At 37.9% G+C, this 19,822-nt stretch overlaps 1 protein-coding gene across 3 annotated transcripts; it reads left to right on the top strand.

The window, feature by feature from the left end:
- The first annotated feature begins 9,009 nt into the window (after window positions 1-9,009).
- Window positions 9,010-19,027, top strand: LOC128505740 (ankyrin repeat and LEM domain-containing protein 2). Of its 3 annotated transcripts, none has more exons than XM_053476315.1 (13): window positions 9,010-9,116; window positions 10,501-10,872; window positions 12,772-12,924; window positions 13,176-13,366; window positions 13,453-13,641; window positions 13,725-13,847; window positions 14,557-14,620; window positions 14,704-14,885; window positions 14,965-15,071; window positions 15,458-15,633; window positions 16,935-17,421; window positions 18,105-18,236; window positions 18,324-19,027. In XM_053476315.1, exons 2-13 carry the CDS (start codon window positions 10,512-10,514, stop codon window positions 18,493-18,495), a joined length of 2,337 nt encoding a protein of 778 aa, XP_053332290.1. In that variant the 5' UTR covers window positions 9,010-9,116; window positions 10,501-10,511; the 3' UTR covers window positions 18,496-19,027. The 3 variants fall into 3 exon arrangements, with proteins under 3 accessions (XP_053332290.1, XP_053332291.1, XP_053332289.1); XM_053476316.1 differs by having other exon boundaries at window positions 9,017-9,152; window positions 13,179-13,366; XM_053476314.1 differs by having other exon boundaries at window positions 9,017-9,152.
- Window positions 19,028-19,822: the final 795 nt, after the last annotated feature.

The following is a 19,822-nucleotide window of genomic DNA, read 5'->3' as shown; positions in this document are numbered from 1 at the left end:
CCCGGACCCTGAAGGGGCGAAGCGAGGCGAGGTGCGAGTGCTAAACATAAGCCAATGTGCTGATTATAGCTCGCTCCTTGGTCTTTATAAAGCTTGCTATCGTACATAGTGTATATGTATAACTCACTCACTCATTTATACCACTTTATCCTGTATGCAGGGTCACAGGAGAGGCTTGAGCCTATCCTATGAGACTTAGGACATGTTCCAATTCACACCACAGTCAACGCCAATTAACCTAATCTGCATGGAGCCTATCCTAGGAGATTTAGGGCACGAGACAGGATACACCCTGGACGGGGTACCAATCCATCGCGGGGCACACACACACATGATCATTCACACACTGCAGCCAACTAGTCTTATCTGCATGTCTTTGAACTGTGGGAGTAAACACAAGTACCTGGAAAAATACATGCAAAAATTTAACCCTGACCCTGGAAGTTCAAGGTAACAGTGCTAACCACTAAGTCACTGTGCTGCCATATAAACATAAATTTACAGTAAAAAGGTCATGACATAAAGAAGGTCAACCATCTCCTTATGGTTCCACATCATCTGTTTATAAAGTTAAAATATTTTATTTTATACTATCAAATCTCTCAAAATAACAGGAGTGTGTGTGTGTGTGTGTTTCTGATATAAGACTGTGAAGAAATGGGACATATGGTGGCGTTACATTTATGGATCACATTAAGAAGCATTTTTAACCAGGAATAAATCAAAGAAAAAACTAGAACACCATTGTGGTGATATAAATAGGACTTTTTGACATGATTTTTTTTTTTTTGCCTTTAGCAAAATTACATTAAATAGGGAAGATCTTTATTAGAAGTAAACTGTGGCAGTAAAATGTAAAATGCATTACTTTGACCTGAACGAAGCGCGAAGGTCACTGTGTGCTGTTTACTGCACTGACACTAGGGCACAATGTGGTAAAAAAAATTAATCAGATATTTATCCATTCATCTTCTTTACTGCTTATCCTATACAGGGTCGCAGGAAGCCTTGAACCTACAGTATCCCAGGAAAGATCGGGCATGAGGCGGGGTACACCCTGGACAGGGTGCCGGTCCTCCACAAGGCACACATGCACACACCACACACTTATTCACATACTACTGTGTGAACACCAATTAGCCTAATCTGCATGTCTTTGGGCTATGAACATGCAAACCTGAGGTGGGAATCGAGCCCCGACCCTGAAGCTTGTGCCCACAACGCTAATCATTAAGCCTGGTACTAATACTAATGTTAATTTATATAGCACCACATATACACTATACTGTTATAGTTTTTTTTTGTCCCCCATAAGATTTTACAGTTACTCTGAATCATATACATTAACAACAAAAATGAGTGAAACAAATTGTTATCGCTGGCATGGCAGGGTTTTTAATGAGTCCTGTGGAATTTTTACACACCATATACTAAATAGAGCTGTGATTCATTTCCTAGTCTGTAAGTTTCTGAAACCACCATAATGTTATTATTGTCTACATCAATGAAATAGGAAATTGTCTTACTTCCTGTACAAATGAAGTCATATTTCAGAAGATAACTTTTGCCTACTTACCCTGTGTAACATCATTACAGCCTTACAAGTTACACTAGGGACCTGGTTTAGTGTTTAACTGTTGCCTATTTTATTTTTTTGCATGTCTTGGGACTGTTGGAGGAAACCAGCGTACCCAGAGGAAATCCACCAAGCACAACATGCAAACAGACCCAAGGCTGGAATTGAACCCTCAACCCTAAACAACCAAGATGACAGTGATGACCACTATGCCACCATGCCGCCACGTATGTGAAGACTTTCCAGATTATTTCAGCTCCCTGCAAGCTTTCAGAGTTTTTCTGCCTATGTGTTAGTGACTGTAATAGACTTGGATAATAATCCAATATCTACAGTATGAAAAATATCGACCACCAAAGTCCATCCTGAGAGAGAGAAGAATAGAGAGATGAATCTTCAAAATGGCTTTCATATGTATAATTTGGAAAGACATCTGGCTTTCAGTGGTAATGAAACGGACATTGTGTTTGTTTTTTATTTTTTATAGCTTTAGTACAATACTATCACTTTTTTGTTTGCCACGAAGATAATAGCAAACTGGATGTTTTTATTAACAAGAACCGTATATAATATATATTATATATATATATATATATATATATATATATATATATATATGTGTGTGTGTGTGTGTGTATTCACCTTTATATTATCGGATATAATACCTCTGCTCAAGTAGTTTTTTCCCATCAACTAATTTAAAGTTTACTCGAGTCATTTCCCAGAAAGCTTTACCTTTCATTTTTACTTGCATACAGTATAAGTATAACTGTGCATTAGGACTAGGTGTCTACCGTAAGAAGCTCTGAGAGGTTCTGCAGCATCCTACAGTGCTTCATTTAATTACAACAGCGTAATCAATGACTTGGGAAAATGTAAATCAATACATTTTAGACATAATGTCTTTGTCTTTTGTCTTCTTTTGAGTCGTGGTCAGGGCGTACACCCAAATGAAAAAGCATGCAGCTACATTTTTTTGTTGTGTGTGTGCTTAGACTTATACATTCCTCATTCATTTTAAAGCAAAACAATTTCTGCTTTGCGTTTAAAGTCCACATGCTTCATGCCTTACTCCTGTATTCTTGTTAAATGTAATGGTTAACCCCCATGAGATTGAACAGAACCAAAGGCAACACAGCAGGGACGTACTGGCTTCTGTTGCAGATGACTGATTTCATTCTGTCATGCTGTTCCCAAAACTCGAACCCAACTGTCAAAAACAAACCAAACACAAGCCATGTTTTTGCTTTAAAAAAAAGAATTTGGTCATCATCTTGTAAATGCACTACAAATGCAGAAAAAAAGGAGATAAATCTAAATGCACGTTAACATGTACGTGTACATGTCATCTTAAAATACAATGACTTCCTGCCTATTTTTTTATTTTTTATTTGTAAAGGTAGGCTATCTTATCTATAGGTCATATTTTTTTCATTATCATATATATTTAAAAAAAAAAACTTGACATCTAAGACAATAATAGTAGTGGATTTTATAATATAGGTCTGTTTGATTCAAGAGAATTGTTACTTGTCTAAAGTATTTGTTTCAAAAGTAACAGCTGTATGTTGAGAGTAAGAGTGGAGTGGCTCCATCATGCAGATACGAGCAGATTTGCAGATCGACCCCACTGAGAAATATTCAACGACGAAGCTTTAATTAAAAGTAAAGCAGGGGATACGTTTTCTGTGCACGAAATCATCGAAATGTGGAAGCAGAGGAAAGAGAATCCCTCTTATTAGCATCACCGGATCATTTGAATTTCTTTAATCCAAGACTAATTATGAGCGAGTGACGCTGTCTTTACGTTCGTATGAAAAATCTTTCAATTTATTCAATCTATGTGAAGGTAGCACAATGTGGATTGCATGTGAGGAAAGTCATTTAATTTCCCCCCCACACTTCCCTCCTTCACGTCGTTTGATGTTACATTAGAAAATAATGACTTTCTCCATGAAGAATGCCTTTGATATCGCAATTAATGAAAACCAGCAGGGGAAGGAGTCGGCATTTGAACTTCAGACCCAAGAGCAGCTATTCATCTGCATTACTTTGCCTATGTTTTAATTTAGATGGAATTAACATTTTCAAACACACACACACACACACACACACACACACACACACCTGGCACTTTGATGCAAATAGATTCCAGTGAACTGAAATAACACCATCGTCACCCCCGACAGAAATTTGCACTTTGATTTAAATGCCGGTAGAAAGCTGTGTATTAAGGCCAAGGTCTAAAATAATTATTATTTGGGAGGAATTAGGAATTGAGATACGTTTCCTAGATATTATGACTTTGATTATATATATATATTTTTAAAAATATGCTTTAGGTTGAAAGAGATAACAACAAAAAGTGATGGACGGAATATTATTACTCCTCAAATATATTCATCTTCTATACTTCTTATCCGATACTGGGTCACAGGAAGCCTGGAGCCTATCCCAGGAAACTTCAGGCACAAGGCAGCGTACACCCTGAACAGGCTACTGATTGGATTCTTTGCAAAGCGCACATGCACACCACACACTCCCAGACTACAGGCGATTTGGGAACAGCAAATAGGCTAATCTGCATATCTTTGGACTGTGGGAGGAAACCAGAGTAACCACAGGAAACCCACCAAGCATACAGACCCAAGGTGGCAATCAAGCCCCTAAACCTGGAGTTGCGAGGCCACAATGCTAACCACTACCCCACCTCAAATACGTACATTCTCCTTTAAAATACCAAGTACTAGGAGGACCATGAAATGGGATGTGTATATGATCAAAAACTCCATAGCAAACCCCGGAGGTTGGGTGCAGAACATTAATTGAAAAAAAAAAAAAAAAGTCAGAATTAGTTTGTAAAATGGAAGTCATTATTTTTGGAGACATTATATTCTAGACTTTACATTGACCTGTAAGAGTATATTACTCTAAAAAGCCTGACAGTCAGTGAGGACGCTTTCCAGTGAGGACGCCGGCTGCTTCGCAGATATTAGCCAGTGACTGTCGCCATACTGTGAAATAAATAAAGAAATGGTATCACAGTGCTGGTGTGTTGACTTTTGTGAGTTTGTAACATTGTTATCCTGTTGTTGCCAAGGATTGATAAAAACGGTAGTAAAATGTCTGCATGGCCTGTAAAACATCTGTGATAAAATTTGTCAGTGTGTTTAGTCGGATAGTACTCTCACTACGCCCTCATTTCAAAAGGATTTTATAGGGGCCAGGTGTGATTAAAGGGTGTGTGTCAGCTCTGGGTGGAGATCGAGAGATTGGGGTGGGGGCTTCCTGACACACACACACACACACACACACTTGTGCCCAGGGGCCTCACAGGACTATGTGCACTAATTAGTGTTTTTGATGCTGGAATTTCCAGCTCGGTTTAATTCTCTTTGCTTGGGTTATTGGATTGTAAATTCTGTCATACGTCAAAAGTGGAGTATCGGGTTTGGCCGGCAAACAATCAGAGCTTTTGTGACATCAGTCTAATAAATACCAACATAAAAATGTGTGAAACAATTTGTTCCAACAGTCATCGGATTTTTTCTTTTCTAATTCAAACATCCAGCTAAAAAAAAATCCAATGTTATCCACATACATTTGACTTGTACCATCTAACTGTATGCAGCCAAAAGTATGTGGACACTTGATCCTTCTGGCTGTTTGTGAGTTCTCCTCGATTGTCTTTGTATACCTTCATTTATGTTACATTTCCAGGACATGTCTGCAAGGTTTAGTGCTGAAGAGCACAGAGCCCTGACCTCAACCCCAATGAACACCTCTGGGATGAACTGGAGTGATGTCTGCACACCAGGCTTGCTCGTCCGACACCAGTTCGCAATCTCTTGCGCTTTTGCGGCTGAATGAGCACAATCCCCCCATGGCCATATTCCCAAACCTAGTGGAAAGTCTTATCAGAAGAATGGAGGCTATTACAGCAGCAAAGGAAGAACAACTCAATATTGATGTCCATGGATTTGAAAAAGGGATGTTCAATACACAAGTGTACAGCTTTTTTCAGCCAGCTTTTTGCCTACTAACAATTCTCCTACAGAATGTAAAAGCATTGTGTATAAAAAGTACATTTTCGCACCATATTGACACTTTTTATTTTTTTCCCGTTAGACTAGGTTGACAGTAATAATGGTTTAAGCACTGAGGTTGATTTTCTTTCTTCTTATTATGGCTCATTTGCACTAAAACAAATCAAACGACCAAAAAAAACTGTGAAGCATACAAACTTTTACATGATATTAACACCACACTGCACCTCTTGCTTTCATCCAGGCCACATGCATTAATTTCTTCCATGATAGATTGTTTTTGCTAACTTGCATAATGTATTGCATAATTGATTCCCACCACTCAACGTCATTTAAAAAGGACACGTCGACTGCGCTTTCAGGAAGATCAATTCTGTTCCACTTTACTTGCTTTTCTTGGTGTGCTTGTCTTTGCATTGTGTGTGAAATTCCCCAGACAAATGGTTGCCAAAGATTGATGACTGTCATGAAATCGGCATTTTCTGTTTGTTGCTATGACAGAGGACGAGCTAAACGCCAGCCCAAAGCGTGCGCCAGGCAATAGGCCTACACGCATTTTGGAGCCTGTGTCAGTGGATTTTGGGGCTCGTGAGGCTCTCCGGCACAATTATATCGTATAAACAGGCACTTCTGAAGGCTTATAAATCTTCATCATGCGGACAGCTGGTGAAATATGTGACTGTCCCCGGTGCGTAAATTAACGCGCTCCAGCAGCCCGGCCAATAAAGAAAAGCGCACGGCGGGCGGGTGGCCGTCGACGCGCTCGCGGCGCCTCATAAATCACGTGACGGAGCGGATGAAGAGCGAGATCGGCGGTCAGTGGCGGCCACCTGGCGCCTTCAATCACCGGTAGGACAGGTCAACCAGCAACCACACCAAACTCCAGAGAGTCCGGAGAGCTTTCCACACTCTGCTAGTCCACCATATTAAAAGTGTGGTCAAACAAAAACAAGGATAATACGCCATAATAAGGTGCTTTAGCCTGTCAAAGTAGCAGGGCTAAAAATAACGGAAGCTTACAGTATGACCACCAGATCCCAAAATTATCACAGGTTTTATTTAAGAGAAACCATTTTCTTTCCTTTTCTTTTTTTTTTTCAAACCCAAGTTCACATTGTCCAGCCGTCCACTTTGTACTTTGTCCAATTTCAGAAAGTTGGTTTACCTTCCATTAATTGTTGTACATGTTAGCGTTTTCCACTCCAGTGCAAACCCAATGAGGCAAAACATGAAATGGCTGACTACCTCAAAAAATGTTGATTTTTTCTAGACTGCTTGCTTGGTCCATGTATTTTTACTCAGATAGAAACTTAATCTCGGAAATGAATGAATGAATGAATGAATGAAATACATTTCATCTTGTGTCGATTTTTTTCTCCTGAATTGGAATAATCCACTTAGTTGACTCAACATAAATTATATACCATAAAAATCTTGACATTACAAAAATATATTCTCTATTCCAAAGCTTTAATGATAGATTTTTTACTTTGCCAAAAATAAAGACAATATTATGCAGTATACAAGTGTGCTAAAGAGCTGACGGTGGTAAACTGGTGTATAAGAGACATATCCAATCCAATAAACCCATATATAAACCCAATATAATCTATAAAAAGTTCATGCTTGTTATACTACTTAGCCTATACTACTCTTGACAGCCTTTAAATCACCTTAAACTACATTTTTTAATGTTTTCTGAGAAAGCTATGGACAGCAGATCACTACCGCCACCTGCTGTCACAGTGCTGTAGCTATTTTTGAGGAAAAGTTCAAGTCTGCACCACAAAAAGGTGGAATTCATTTATCTAGTTTAAAGATCTTTACAAAAAGCTTTGCTGAAGCTCGGGAGACTTTGGGCACGAGGTGGGGTACAGATTGGATAGGGTACCAATCCATTGCAGGACACACATACACCACGGGCAATTTGAGGACATCAATTAACCTAATCTGCATGTCTTTGGACTGGAAACCGGAGGAAACCCACCAAGCATGGGGAGAACATGCAAACTCCATGCACACAGACCCGAGGCGAGAATCGAATCTCTACCCTGGAGGGTGCGAGGCCACAGTGCTTACCACTAAGCCACCATGCTGCCCTTAACAAAAGATTCCAGACCACTAATTGGAATCCTGTTGCATAACTGTGAAGCCTTGTAAGAGAAATCACTGGCTTCATAATTGTATTTTTTACTATAAAGAGCTTGCACCTTTTGTAGGCAAAGCAGATCATAAAATTCTGAGCTTTTGTGTGGAGATTGCATGTTCTCCTTGGTTCCCTGTGGATTTCCTTCAGGTTCTACAGTTTCTGCCTACCTCCTAAGTACATGAAAATGATGCCTCTAGAATTGCCTAAAATTTGTGAATTAATGTATCGCTCATTTCAGAAGAAAAAAAAGGAAATTCATAAATTTATGTAGGTGCAGTTATATGTTCAGTTTGATGGTGATAATGCAGTGCATGTATGTGGTTCATTCTACAGAGTTTGGGTCATAAAAATCTTTCTTCTTTCACACCTCAAACTTCTTTAGTAGCAATAACTTACTTTTAAACTCTTTATGAACATACAAAAAGTAGAGCTTACTACATTCTATTTTTATTCATTTAGTAACTAGTGTTACTCATCCTGGTAACACCAATGACACGTTAGAGAGAAAGCAGAACTATTTACAGTACAAAATGGCTTCCACGTGTAAGACCAAATGGTTTCCAATTATGTCAAAATCAATTACTCATTATATTAAATCAGTTTTAATGTCCAATGTTTGACAGTTATAATTATAAAATGAATTACACTAATGATGGACTTGAAGGCTTTGAATAAAATTGCAAAGGAAATAATGACATTTTAAAACAAACAAAGACAGATATCTTTCATACTTCTGCATTTATCCAGTGCTCTTTATCTAGTAATCTCTGATCATTTCAAATTGTCAAATGTATTTCTAAATAAGAATTTTTTGAGGTAACGGTGACACAAATGACACATTACACAACGGTAACCCAGTGTCTCATGATTTTAAGTGTTTCACTTTTTTTTGTTATAAGATATTGATGTTATTGTGGATTAGATTATTTTAATGAGGAGAAAAAAACCTTTAGATGAAAAGTATATGGTCCCACTTTGATGTATGATCAAAGTGACAAGACATTTCTTTGAACTTGGAATAAAAATGTAAATTTTCAAAGCTTCAGTTAAATATTGATCATTAAAATTAGAAAATGTATTTCGTGATTGAAAGTGCATGTTTTATTTTCTGTTATGTTCATTGAAATGATTTTGGCCTCAGCAAAACTAACTGACAGCACTTTCCACCATTTTTGTAGAATGATTCATATCCATTTCTCCCTCTCTACGCGCAGGTCCACTGAGCATGCGCAGTGAGATGTAAACGCAAAAGGCGCTGCCTGGCTGGAAGAAGGACAGACACGAAAGCATGAGTAATGGATCACACCTCATTCTGGGACAACATCTTCATGAGACTTTATTTTAGGTAATTATTTCTGTCTGTACACGCCGCGAGACTCAGGTTTGTTTAACTCGTTTATTTTTAACTTCTGCGTGAAACTTGTTTCAAACTTGTGCATGCTAACTGCTTGTGCTAAGTCTAATTCGTGACTAATCAACCATTTTGGGTATATTTATATTTAAAAATTATAAACCAGATAAAAAAGGAGTTAATAATAATTTAATACACCTTTAAGAAACTTTATTTAAGACGTGTAACAGTGGGATGGACTTTTACACTGAAATATCGCAATATTTTTTTTTAACTGAAATATCGCGATATCACGCGGCTATAACTGATGACAGAGCGATATTTCAGTCCTACCGACAAAGTATCGCGATATCACATGGATACAACTAAACATAGAGCGATATTTCAACAAAAAAGTTTGAGAAAAGTTTAAAAAACAGTTTTGTAACACGCCAGCAGATGGCAGCACAAGGCTGCACGCACAGTCACAGTGAGCACAGATCTTCATAAGTCAGCGCGCCAAAAAACATCGTCCTGCACGCCGTGCGTTATCACATAAGCTATTTCATCATGGAAAAGTTAGAACAAAGAGCGAACGTGAAATCTACCATATAGACGGTTAACATCCTTTAGTAAGTTTATGGCAACATTGCAATCAACGAGTTTTGAGTGGCATGCACGCTTCAAGAGGGGAAGAACATCACTGGAAGACAACAAGAGATCAGGAACGAACTCAACCCCTGAAAATATAGAAACTGCTTGGCAACTTGTGCCAACATGATGATCGTCTGAGAACAATCCACAACATTGCTGCCACTGTCGGTGTGTGATCTGGAACGGTTCTGATGATCCTCACGTGTAACATCACGTCAAAATCTGCCAAGAACTCCGTCAGCACGCCGTGGATTACCCGTCCTTCATGTCAAGGATCACCACCGGTGACGAAGCTTGGGTGTACGGGAACGACCCTGAGGCGAAGCGACAGTCTTCACAGTGGAAGAGCCCATCATCTACACAACTGAAAAAAGGGGCGAGGCAGATTTGCTGCTCGACCAAGTGAATGCTCATAGTCTTTTCCAGGAACCGCACAGTCAATGGAGAAAATTTTTCCTGTCAGGTTTTAAGGGTGTCTGAGGGGGGACATACAGCGAAGAAACACAGCTCGTAAACGGAGCTAATCTTGAAACTTTTTAAAACTCCTTTGTATCATATCACTCAAACTTATTTTTACTTATTATATATGTCTATTCCTTTTTTTTTTATAATTATTTTGATTTTTCTGTTCTTGAACTGCATTTGTTGATGTAGTATGGATTAAAAAGTGAATATCCACTAAACCAGTGCTATCATACTTATTGTTTGCCAATGTTTATGATCCATTAATGTTAATATTCCTCAGGTGTTAACACAATGGATGCAGTCTTGAGCAGGCTGAAAACCCTGACCCCAGATGAACTGCGGGAGGAGATCACACGGGCAGGATTGAAGTGTGGACCGATAACTGCCACCACTAGGAGCATCTTTGAGAAGAAACTTGCTCGAGCTCTGTTGGAGGAACAGCCGGGAGAGTGCACAAGGCCTGAAGTGGACAATGGAGAAAAGGGTAGCTCTTCAGACCATGCTCAGTTTCCGCCAGCGAATTCAGATGCGCTGAATACAGACACGAGTCTCTCACCACAGGTTACCGAAGATGGTACACCTCTGGCGTTTCCTGATTCCCCATCTTTATTTTATGGGGTTTTGCCTCCTCTAGATGACCCACCTAATGATGGTATGTACCTAAGGGACATGTTTAAGACCCAGAACTTGTGTGTTCGTCTTTTATTTGCAGGTTATCATAGACACATACAGTGCCACGAAAAAGTATTTTCCCCTCCTTTCCTGATTTATTTATTTATTTATTTTTGCATATTTGCCACACTTAAAGACAATCCGAGTAAATGCAAAATGCAGTTTCAAGAGAAAAAGCCTTCCAAACCTGCCTGGCTCTGTGTGAAAACGTTATGCCCTAATAACTGGTTGTGCCACTCTTGGTGGCAACAACTGGAACCAAATGTTTGTCATTATTGGCAATGCGTCTTTCACATAGCTGTGGAGGAATTTTGGTTCACTCTTCTTTGCTGATTAGTTTAAATTCTGCACCATTGGAGAGTTTTCAAGCATGAATAGCCTGTTTAAGGATCTAAGTACAGATTTATGCTGCTGCTTTTTGTAAGTTTGACTAGGCCACTTGAAAACAAGTCTTGCTCGTGTGTCTTGTCTCAATGTTTTTCTGCTTAACTTAAGTGTGCTTGAGTTTGAGGTCACAAACTGATGGCTGGACATTCTCCTTCAGGATTTTCTGGTAGGACACAGAATTTGTGATTCCATCAATTATGGCAAATCGTCCAGGTCCTGAAGTTATTCTGTGTTAGTTTTCCACCAGATATAACGGAACGCACACCTTTCAAAAAAGTTAAACTTTTGTCTTATCCACAGAATATTTGCCCAAAAGTCTTGGGGGGGAAAAGAGTTTTTTTTTGGCAAATATAAGACGAGCCTTTGATTCATTTTGGTCAGGTGTGGCTTTTACCTTAACACTCTCCTATGGATGCCATTTTTGCCCAGTCTTTGACCTAAACTCAGGCAAATGAGGTCTGCAATTTCTTTACATGTTGATCTGGGTTTTTTATGAGTTTCTGGGTGAGTTGTCTTGTGCTCTAGGAGTAATTTTGGGCCGGCCAATCCTGTGCTGCTATTTGCACAAGAACTTGTTCTTTGCTGCTGTTACAACGCAGAATGTTTACTGTATTTACCATTACTCATGGACAATTTATCTTTACTACCTGTGTGTACATTGTCACAGTGTATTGCATTGTTTGTTACTATTTGCACAAGTGCACTTTATCTTTTTGTGGTTTTTGTAAAGTATTAGCCAGTTAGCTAGTGTGTGTAGCACGTTGGTCCTGAGGGCACGTTGTTTCTTTTTTCACTGAGTACTGAACTGTATATTGTTAAAATGATGATCAAAGCCTATTAGACTTGACGTCCTGGGAAGGTTCACCGCTGTTTCATAAGTTCTCCATTTGTGGATAACTATGGAGAAAATTCCTTCACTGTAGTTCGCTGAAGTCCAAAAGACTTAAAAATGTACCGTTTGGACCCTTTCCAGATGGATACATGTTAATTATTTTTTCTGTTAATAATAGTTATCTGTTGAATTTATTTAGATTGTCTTTTTTAAATTTTATTTTATTAGATCTTTTAGCATGCTTTACTTTGTTTGACTCTCTTTAAGGGGATTCTTTTTAAGTGATTTCTTGATTCAACAGGCCTGGGTGTGGCAAGTGAAATTTACTTAAAAAAAAAATGTGGCTAATCACCGTTCATTCATGATTTAGCGAGGGGCAATTACTTTTTTTACACGGGGCCAGGTAGGTTTTGACAGCATTTTTCCATTAATAAATAAAATCATGATTTAAAAACTGCATTTTGTATTTACTCTGGTTATCTTTGCGTAATATTTAAATTAGTTTGATGATCACAATCATTTTAATGTGACAAATATGTAAAAAAACAAACAAACAAAAAACAAGCCTTTCACAGCACTGCAATAGAGTACGTTATCAGTAACGATTTTATTTTAATTAAAATAATTTTAACAGGACTTTATTGTTGTTTATCTTGTCAGGTTTCCTCCACGTTTACGGTGACAAGCAAAAAGCACTAAAAGTGGCGACGGCAATGAAAGGCGCCCGGTTTAAAGCTTTCTGTAACAGAAAGGACGCTGAGGACTTTGCTAAGGGCTTGTACGATGGTGGTGTGACACCCAGTAAAGATTCAGGTGACAAACCCCAAGCTACATCTACAGATATGTTTACCATTTACATATACACCATTAATTTCCATCAAAATATTGAACGCAAGAAAAGTAAAAAAAGTGCAAGGATATACATCACTTTCTGCCTTTCCCTGTAATGAATTAAAGTAACTCTGGTCAGCATGGTCTCGTTTGCGTAATGCATTATATGCCTTCTAGCGTTTTCTTTTGTCAATAGCAAACTCAGCATGGCTGTGAAACATCCATTTAATTAGCAGACAAATCACCGAATCAGGAAACGTTACATTTGGAGAAGGCAAATGAGTTCAGGAGTCCACGCACACAAGACCTGACCTCAAAACTTAGAAGAGCTGTAGAGAAGGGAGACGAAAAGGCTTTTAAAGATCTCGTCTGGAATAACCCAAGATACCTTATCGGTTCTGGTGACAACCCGACCATCGTCCAGGTGTTATGAAAATCTTACTTATTTGTTTAAACAATGCGGTTTTATGGGTGCGCGACAGTGTTTAAGATGTAATGTACATCATGTAGGAGGGCTGCAGATACAACGTCCTGCACGTTGCAGCGAAAGAGAACCAAGCAGAGATGGCCCACCTCATACTGGAGACCCTACAGAGTCTGGAGTTCATGCACCTCATGTATCCTGACGATCAGGAAGAGATGCTCTGGCAACGGATCGACTACATCGTGGACCTGTACCTCAACACACCTGATAAAGGGGTTAGTACTATACAGAGATTGTATTTTTGTTTCTGATTGAAAACATTTATTAGTCAGGCTGTGTTTGCGGTGTGTTTCTACAGAGCAACGAGACACCACTTCACTTCGCCTGTAAGTTTGGATGTCCAGATGTAGTGAACGTTCTCTGCTCACATCCAAGCATCGATAAGAGCTGCAGGAACAAATATGGACAGATGCCATTGAGTGTAAGTGCAGAATTTACAGCAGCCTTACTCCGGGGGGTGTTCAAGTCGGGACTTTTGAAAAAACAGAAGTTATGAGGGTTGAAACTTGACTTTTGACTTTATTATTATTATTTTTATTTCTCTTTATAATACCCTGCTACACTAATGCACTTATCCTAGTATTTCACTAGTGCTTGGTTTCCATCAAGGTAAAAGGTTTTATAAGTACGCCCGAGCCATAATCGAAATCCTGCTTCACATCTGAAAATCAGCCAGACCCAAAAAAATGTGCACCGTTCAAATATTTTACTGCTGCTAAGGGTCTCATCACTGTACTATGCTTGAAGTCTTCTGTAAATGTCAGTTGGTTTAACGAATTCACACAAGACAAAGTCCTGGTTTGACTTGAATGCTCTTTGAATATACGTGCTGCAAGCATGAGATTTACTGTACAGCTCAGGTCAGGATGTTCACCTTGGCTTGTATTCAGAGTTGATATGCACATTAGTGAGGATTTAATGAGGATTTAAATTATGGAGGTCATTTACATAATCTGAAAGGAGTGATATCACCTTAAACCTTAAGCATATGCACCTTAAGAACGCAGTCTCTGATTTAAATTCATTATCCATATAAATAATATCTCGCAGGGATTAGAGTTGATCGCAAAATTCGAGCTTTGTGTGTTTTGTGGCTGTTCGTCTCTATTGTTTCTACTCTGCTTTAACAGGTGGTGTGTGAAAGGAAAAACAAAAGTAAGGAAACTAAAGCAAAGATTCAAGAATATTTAGAGGGTAAGTTTGGAAGTGATCTCATCAGTAAATATTAATAATACAAGCAAACTTTTGATTTGATTATTAATTATCCTTTATTGCAGATCGTTTTTGCGTGCACTTATTTAGAGCCACGGATAACACACTTAACCCGGTGATCGGTTCACCCTGGGCCCCTGGTACCCCCAAATATCGGGATATGTCACCAATCCCTGGGTTGACTGAGGATCCTAAAAACCCGCTGATGACTATTAGGGCATTTGTAGGCCCTCTGAATTTATCAAAGGTAACCTGAGCCCTCTTGTCTTTAACATCTTTTAGTGTATAGTTGTGTTATAGTTGCATGACTGAGCTCTCTTGTGCAGGCAGATGAGTTTCACAAGCTGTGGAAAACACCGCCTCGTGATCGAGCAAAGTACTTTCATCACATTTTAAAATCAGATCCTGATCGAGGAGCGGAAAGGGTAGGGAGGTACGTTTTTTTTTTTTTTTTTAATGCATAATAAAAACGTCATTAAAACAAAAACTCAACACTGAAACACTTAACGTATAGCTGTAGTGAAATGTGCAAATCTTTTGACGTGTTTGCGTTACTGCAGTGACAAGTGTAAATATCTTAGCTTTTAGAGTTATAGGAAATGAATGACACTGATAAAAAAACTTACCAGTGTGTAAATGAAGGAATGAACTTAAACCAAAAAAACCTTAGCCTTTCACTGTGAATTAAATCTTTAATGACGTGTTAATCCTAAAAATTAGGATTTTTTCTATATTGAGATTTTTAAGAGTTACAAGAGTTCTTAACCTGTAAATAAAAATAGTTCAATGTATACTTACTTAATTTTTTTTTCTTGACAGAGAGTTGGCACATGAGATGGAGTACCCCTGGGCTGAATACTGGGACTTCTTGAATTGCTTCACAGACCTCTCTACGGAGGACGGCTTGAGCATGCTGGAGGATTATTTGAGCACATCTGTCCAGCACAAGAACGATCCAGAGAAAAACTTTTTAGATTTGAAAAGTTCACCTCCTGGTAAGAGAGTGAATATCACAGGTTTGAGCCATAAACTTGTGTTCAAGTATGATGTGTACTTTTGAAATGGCAGACTTGAATTGAATTGAGAAACATAAAAATGAGTTAGTCTATAAAAAGTCTATAGTAAAAATGAGGGTTCTGTTTTCATTTCACGATACATTAAACAAAGGAAAAGGTGACAAAGCACCAATACTTTAGCATTCATAAAAAAATAATAATAATAAAAAAAAAGCTAAATAAAAATTCCCACAAGCAGACGTGACCCAACACCTTCCCTGGGAAACGGCAGAAGAGCGTTTGCATTATCTGTACTTGCACACTGGAACGTTATTGACACTTTATGACACGATTCCTTCAGTAGTGTTTACGTGATGTTTTGCACTGACAGACAGACAAAAAAAATGTGGTGTATCATGTACAAATATCTTTAAAGTACAGACACGCATACTTTACAGTTTAATTATATGTATAGATAGATTTGTTTGCCACAGTGCTGTCACATTCTCAGATTTTCTGAGTCAGAAGCTTCATAACATCTAAAGCTATTTATAAACAAATGAAAAGAAAAAAAAAAGTTATTTGATGTTTTGAAGTTTATTCAACATGTATGGAAAGAGTCTCTTTATTAAATTACCTTTCTTTTTACCTTTAAATTTCCTTTCTTTCAATTTTCTTTTTCTTTGCACTTTTCTTTTTTTGCTTTTACTTCTTTTTTTCTTTTTTCATTTCTTTTTTTTGTTCCTCTATTCCATGTTTTTTTAATGTTTCTATTTCCCCCCATTTTTCTCTTTTTCAGTTTATTTTTTATTTTTGAAAGGAGCATGGCATAAAAAAAAGATTATTGTTTAACTAATACTGTACACTGAAGTTTTTCCTTTTCTTTTGTTTTTCTTAGCCTTTTTTGTTCTCATCTTTGTTCATTCTTTTTCTTGACCTTTTTCTCTTTTTTTTTTTCTTTAGCTATTTTACTCCTTTTTTATTTTTGCCATTTTCATTTTTTCTTTTCTTATTTATTGCTATTTCTGTTTTTTAACTTTTTTAGCACTTTTGGAAGAACTTAACAAAAGTAAAGATTTTTACTAATTTTTACACCGTTTTATATTTCTTTTTTCCCTTTGTTCTTACTGTTTTTTTTTTTCCTTTACCCTTTCTTTCTTTTTTTATCCTTTCCCATTTTTTCTTTTTTGTCACTTTCTTTAAAAAAATCTTTCCTTTTTTTTTTTTTTTTTTTACATCATTTTACAACAAGTTCAAATAGTTTACAGATTGGGATTTTTTGTCTTTTTTTTTTCTTTTAGCTCGTAAAATTCCATCTAACATCGAGGCACTGCACGATGATCCCCCGCCCACAGGCACGTCAGTGGACCGAGACAGCTGGACTGAACTAAATGACTCATCGTCTGTCAGTAGCAGGTTTCCGGTGTGTGACCTGAGGAATGAGTTTGAGAGGGTCGCTCTGAAGCGGTCTCCTGCTGCTGAGGATTCGACAGACTCGGGTTTGGATAATCTCAGTGTGTCTGGTTCTGAAGAGTTGAATGAATGCTCTTTAGGAGCGTGGGATTGGAGCGAGAGAGAGGCGGGTGACTCCGGCTCAGAGGATTACCACACAGCGGATGAGGACACAGACAGCGTCTGCCTGACCGACAGCGGCAGAGGGATAAGTACACCGGCACGGGGCCCTGAAGAAGTTCTGAGCAGCTCTGAGTCTTCCTGCTCCTCCTACAAATCCACACACAGCTCGCCTGAAGGTCCCGAGGAGGTTCAGCCACAGGTGTTTCTCGCCGGGTGAGCTGCCAATTTCATTTCAGTGCAATAAGGTTTAATAACAACAAAATCACTTTTAACAAGTTTAACAAGTTGCTTTATTCAGACACTGCACTTTTTTTATTTGTTCTGGTGATTTTATTTCTACTTTTTTCTATATTTTCTTCAGTCTTCTCTCTTCCTCTTGAACTTTTTTTTCCACTCAAAGTTTTTCTTAAATGTTCATTTTTCTTTTTTTCTTCTTCCTTTCATTTTTCTTAAACTTATTTTGTCCTTTCCTTTCACCTTTGTTTTTTATTTATTTAATTATTTTAAATACAAGTTATTTCCTTTCTGTTTATTTTCCTTTTCTTTTCCTTTTCTGTCATTTTTTTGCCTTTTTTCCTTTTTTTCCTTCTGCATTATCCTTTCACTTTTTACTTTTGTTCTGTCCTTACCTTTTCCCTTATTTAATTTTGTTTTTAATTGATCTTTTTTTTTAATATTTTCTAACCTTCCTTCCCCCTTTAAATTAGAATAAATAATGTATTTTAAGTAAAATTAATACGTGATGATTTAACTACAAATAAGAGATCCACAGATCTACAAATCCCTATAGATTATAGAGTATTCCTGGAGTACCGTGTGTGTGAGTGTGTTTTCTATATAATTTGGAAACAACAGAGGGAATTTACTGTGTGGTTTGTTTGCTGTTTTTTGTGTAGTGACTCTCCCAGTAAGCTGGACAATGAGGTGTTGTTAGCAGTGACTGGAGCAGATGTAGATGATCAGCGTTTTCCCTGCATTAGCAGATGGAGGAACCGTGTTTGTTCTTATCCCGAGTCTCAGAGGCACCGGTAGGTTGCGCCAAATGCTTTTTCCTCCCTCTACACTGCCCTCTCTTTGGTTAAATTGCGATGTCTAATTCTGCCATTGTCATTCAGATGGCCCAGTGTTCTGGTGATGAACAGGCACACAGAGAGGCAGACGTCTACTCCTCGCAGACTTACACACAGCTGGCTAACTGGCTCGCCCAGCTTCCTCGGCCCGAACAAGTTCTTCCCTGCGTCCTGCGTGTATAATGGGTCACCCGACAAACACTTCACATGCGCTTAGACACTCATTCTATAGCACACTCGATGCAGTTTACAAGACAGACACTTTTTTGTTAATCATTGCACTAGATAAAAATCTCCTGACATTGGTAATTTTACTTTGGTCAAACAAAAATAGCTTGACGGAACACTAATTGGTACCTTAGTTGACCAAATATTTGCATGGTTATGATTTATACAGTAGCACTTTGTCTTTGTTGCTGTTATTTGCAATAGTTATATTATTCTAATCATATTCTAATTATATTATTATTTAGTGTTATGTACATAGTTTTTGTTTTTTTTCCGCACTTTAGTCACAACACAATGCATAAATGGAAAAGTATCTTTTTCTGCTAAAATCTTTCATAGTTTATATTCTGTTTTTGTATTTAATGAATAATTCGCGCTGCATCGCCCCGACTGTTCACTGTGTATCATAAATAATATATCGGCTTGTGGAATTGCACTATAATCTGTCTACTTAATGTCAATATTTGCCAAAGAGAGTAAGCATAATGATGAATGAAGAATAAACTGAGCACACGGGCTTCCTTTGTTACAATTTACATGTCTTTTACAGTACGTAGCTTATCTGTCTATTGTTTTGTGTGAATTCCTGATTATTATATAAGGATCAAGTGTTGAGTTCAGCACCATTCTCAAAAGTCATAATTACTTTTCTGTCCTCTATAAGGGTCTGATAAGATGTCATTAGATATGATGCTGGAGGGAAAATGTCTCAAAACATTATTATATATGTATATATTTACACACACACACACTATCGCTCAAAAGTTAGTTTTGTTTAGTGACTTATGTTCCACATTCTACAACAATACTGTAGATTTCAAAACTATGAAATAACATATGAAATTAGGTAATTATGTTACAACAACAGTCAGTTGTTATTTTAAGACATTGAGGTCAGCCTGGAATATTTCTTGCAAGAACAGGACAGTATTGTATCAAGTGTTCAAAGGAGATTATTGCATATTTTGAACGCCTTTAACATTGATTTACAATGTAGAAAGAAATAAAAATCAGGAACGACCATGGAGTTAGAAAGTGATGCCACACTTTTGAGCGGTAGTGTATATTTGATAAGCAACTGCTTTCCATCTGCTTTGCTATTGTGGTCAGGGTTGTGATGGATCCACAGCCAGTCCTGGAAAAATCTGTAGTAACAGAAACCAGAGGTTGAATTGGTAACTCTAAAGCTATAAGCTAGCAATGCTATCCGTGTTATTATTATTAGTAGTAGTAGTGGTATCCTGGGTTGGGTCACTGTGGGGCCTGGAGCCTATCTTTGAGAAGTCGGAGCGCAAGGCACAGGTGTGGATGGAGTA

The sequence above is a fragment of the Clarias gariepinus genome, chromosome 17 (assembly GCF_024256425.1).
Source record: "Clarias gariepinus isolate MV-2021 ecotype Netherlands chromosome 17, CGAR_prim_01v2, whole genome shotgun sequence".
NCBI classification, from domain to species: Eukaryota; Metazoa; Chordata; class Actinopteri; order Siluriformes; family Clariidae; genus Clarias; species Clarias gariepinus.
This window is presented reverse-complemented; position numbering and strand designations above follow the sequence as displayed.

Coding starts and splice junctions, on each gene's coding strand:
- LOC128505740 (XM_053476315.1), top strand. CDS start 10,512: ATGGATGCAGTCTTGAGCAGGCTGAAAACCCTGACCCCAGATGAACTG. Junction 13,642..13,724: donor TCAACACACCTGATAAAGGG/GTTAGTACTATA, acceptor GTGTTTCTACAG/AGCAACGAGACACCACTTCA. Junction 14,621..14,703: donor GATTCAAGAATATTTAGAGG/GTAAGTTTGGAA, acceptor CCTTTATTGCAG/ATCGTTTTTGCGTGCACTTA.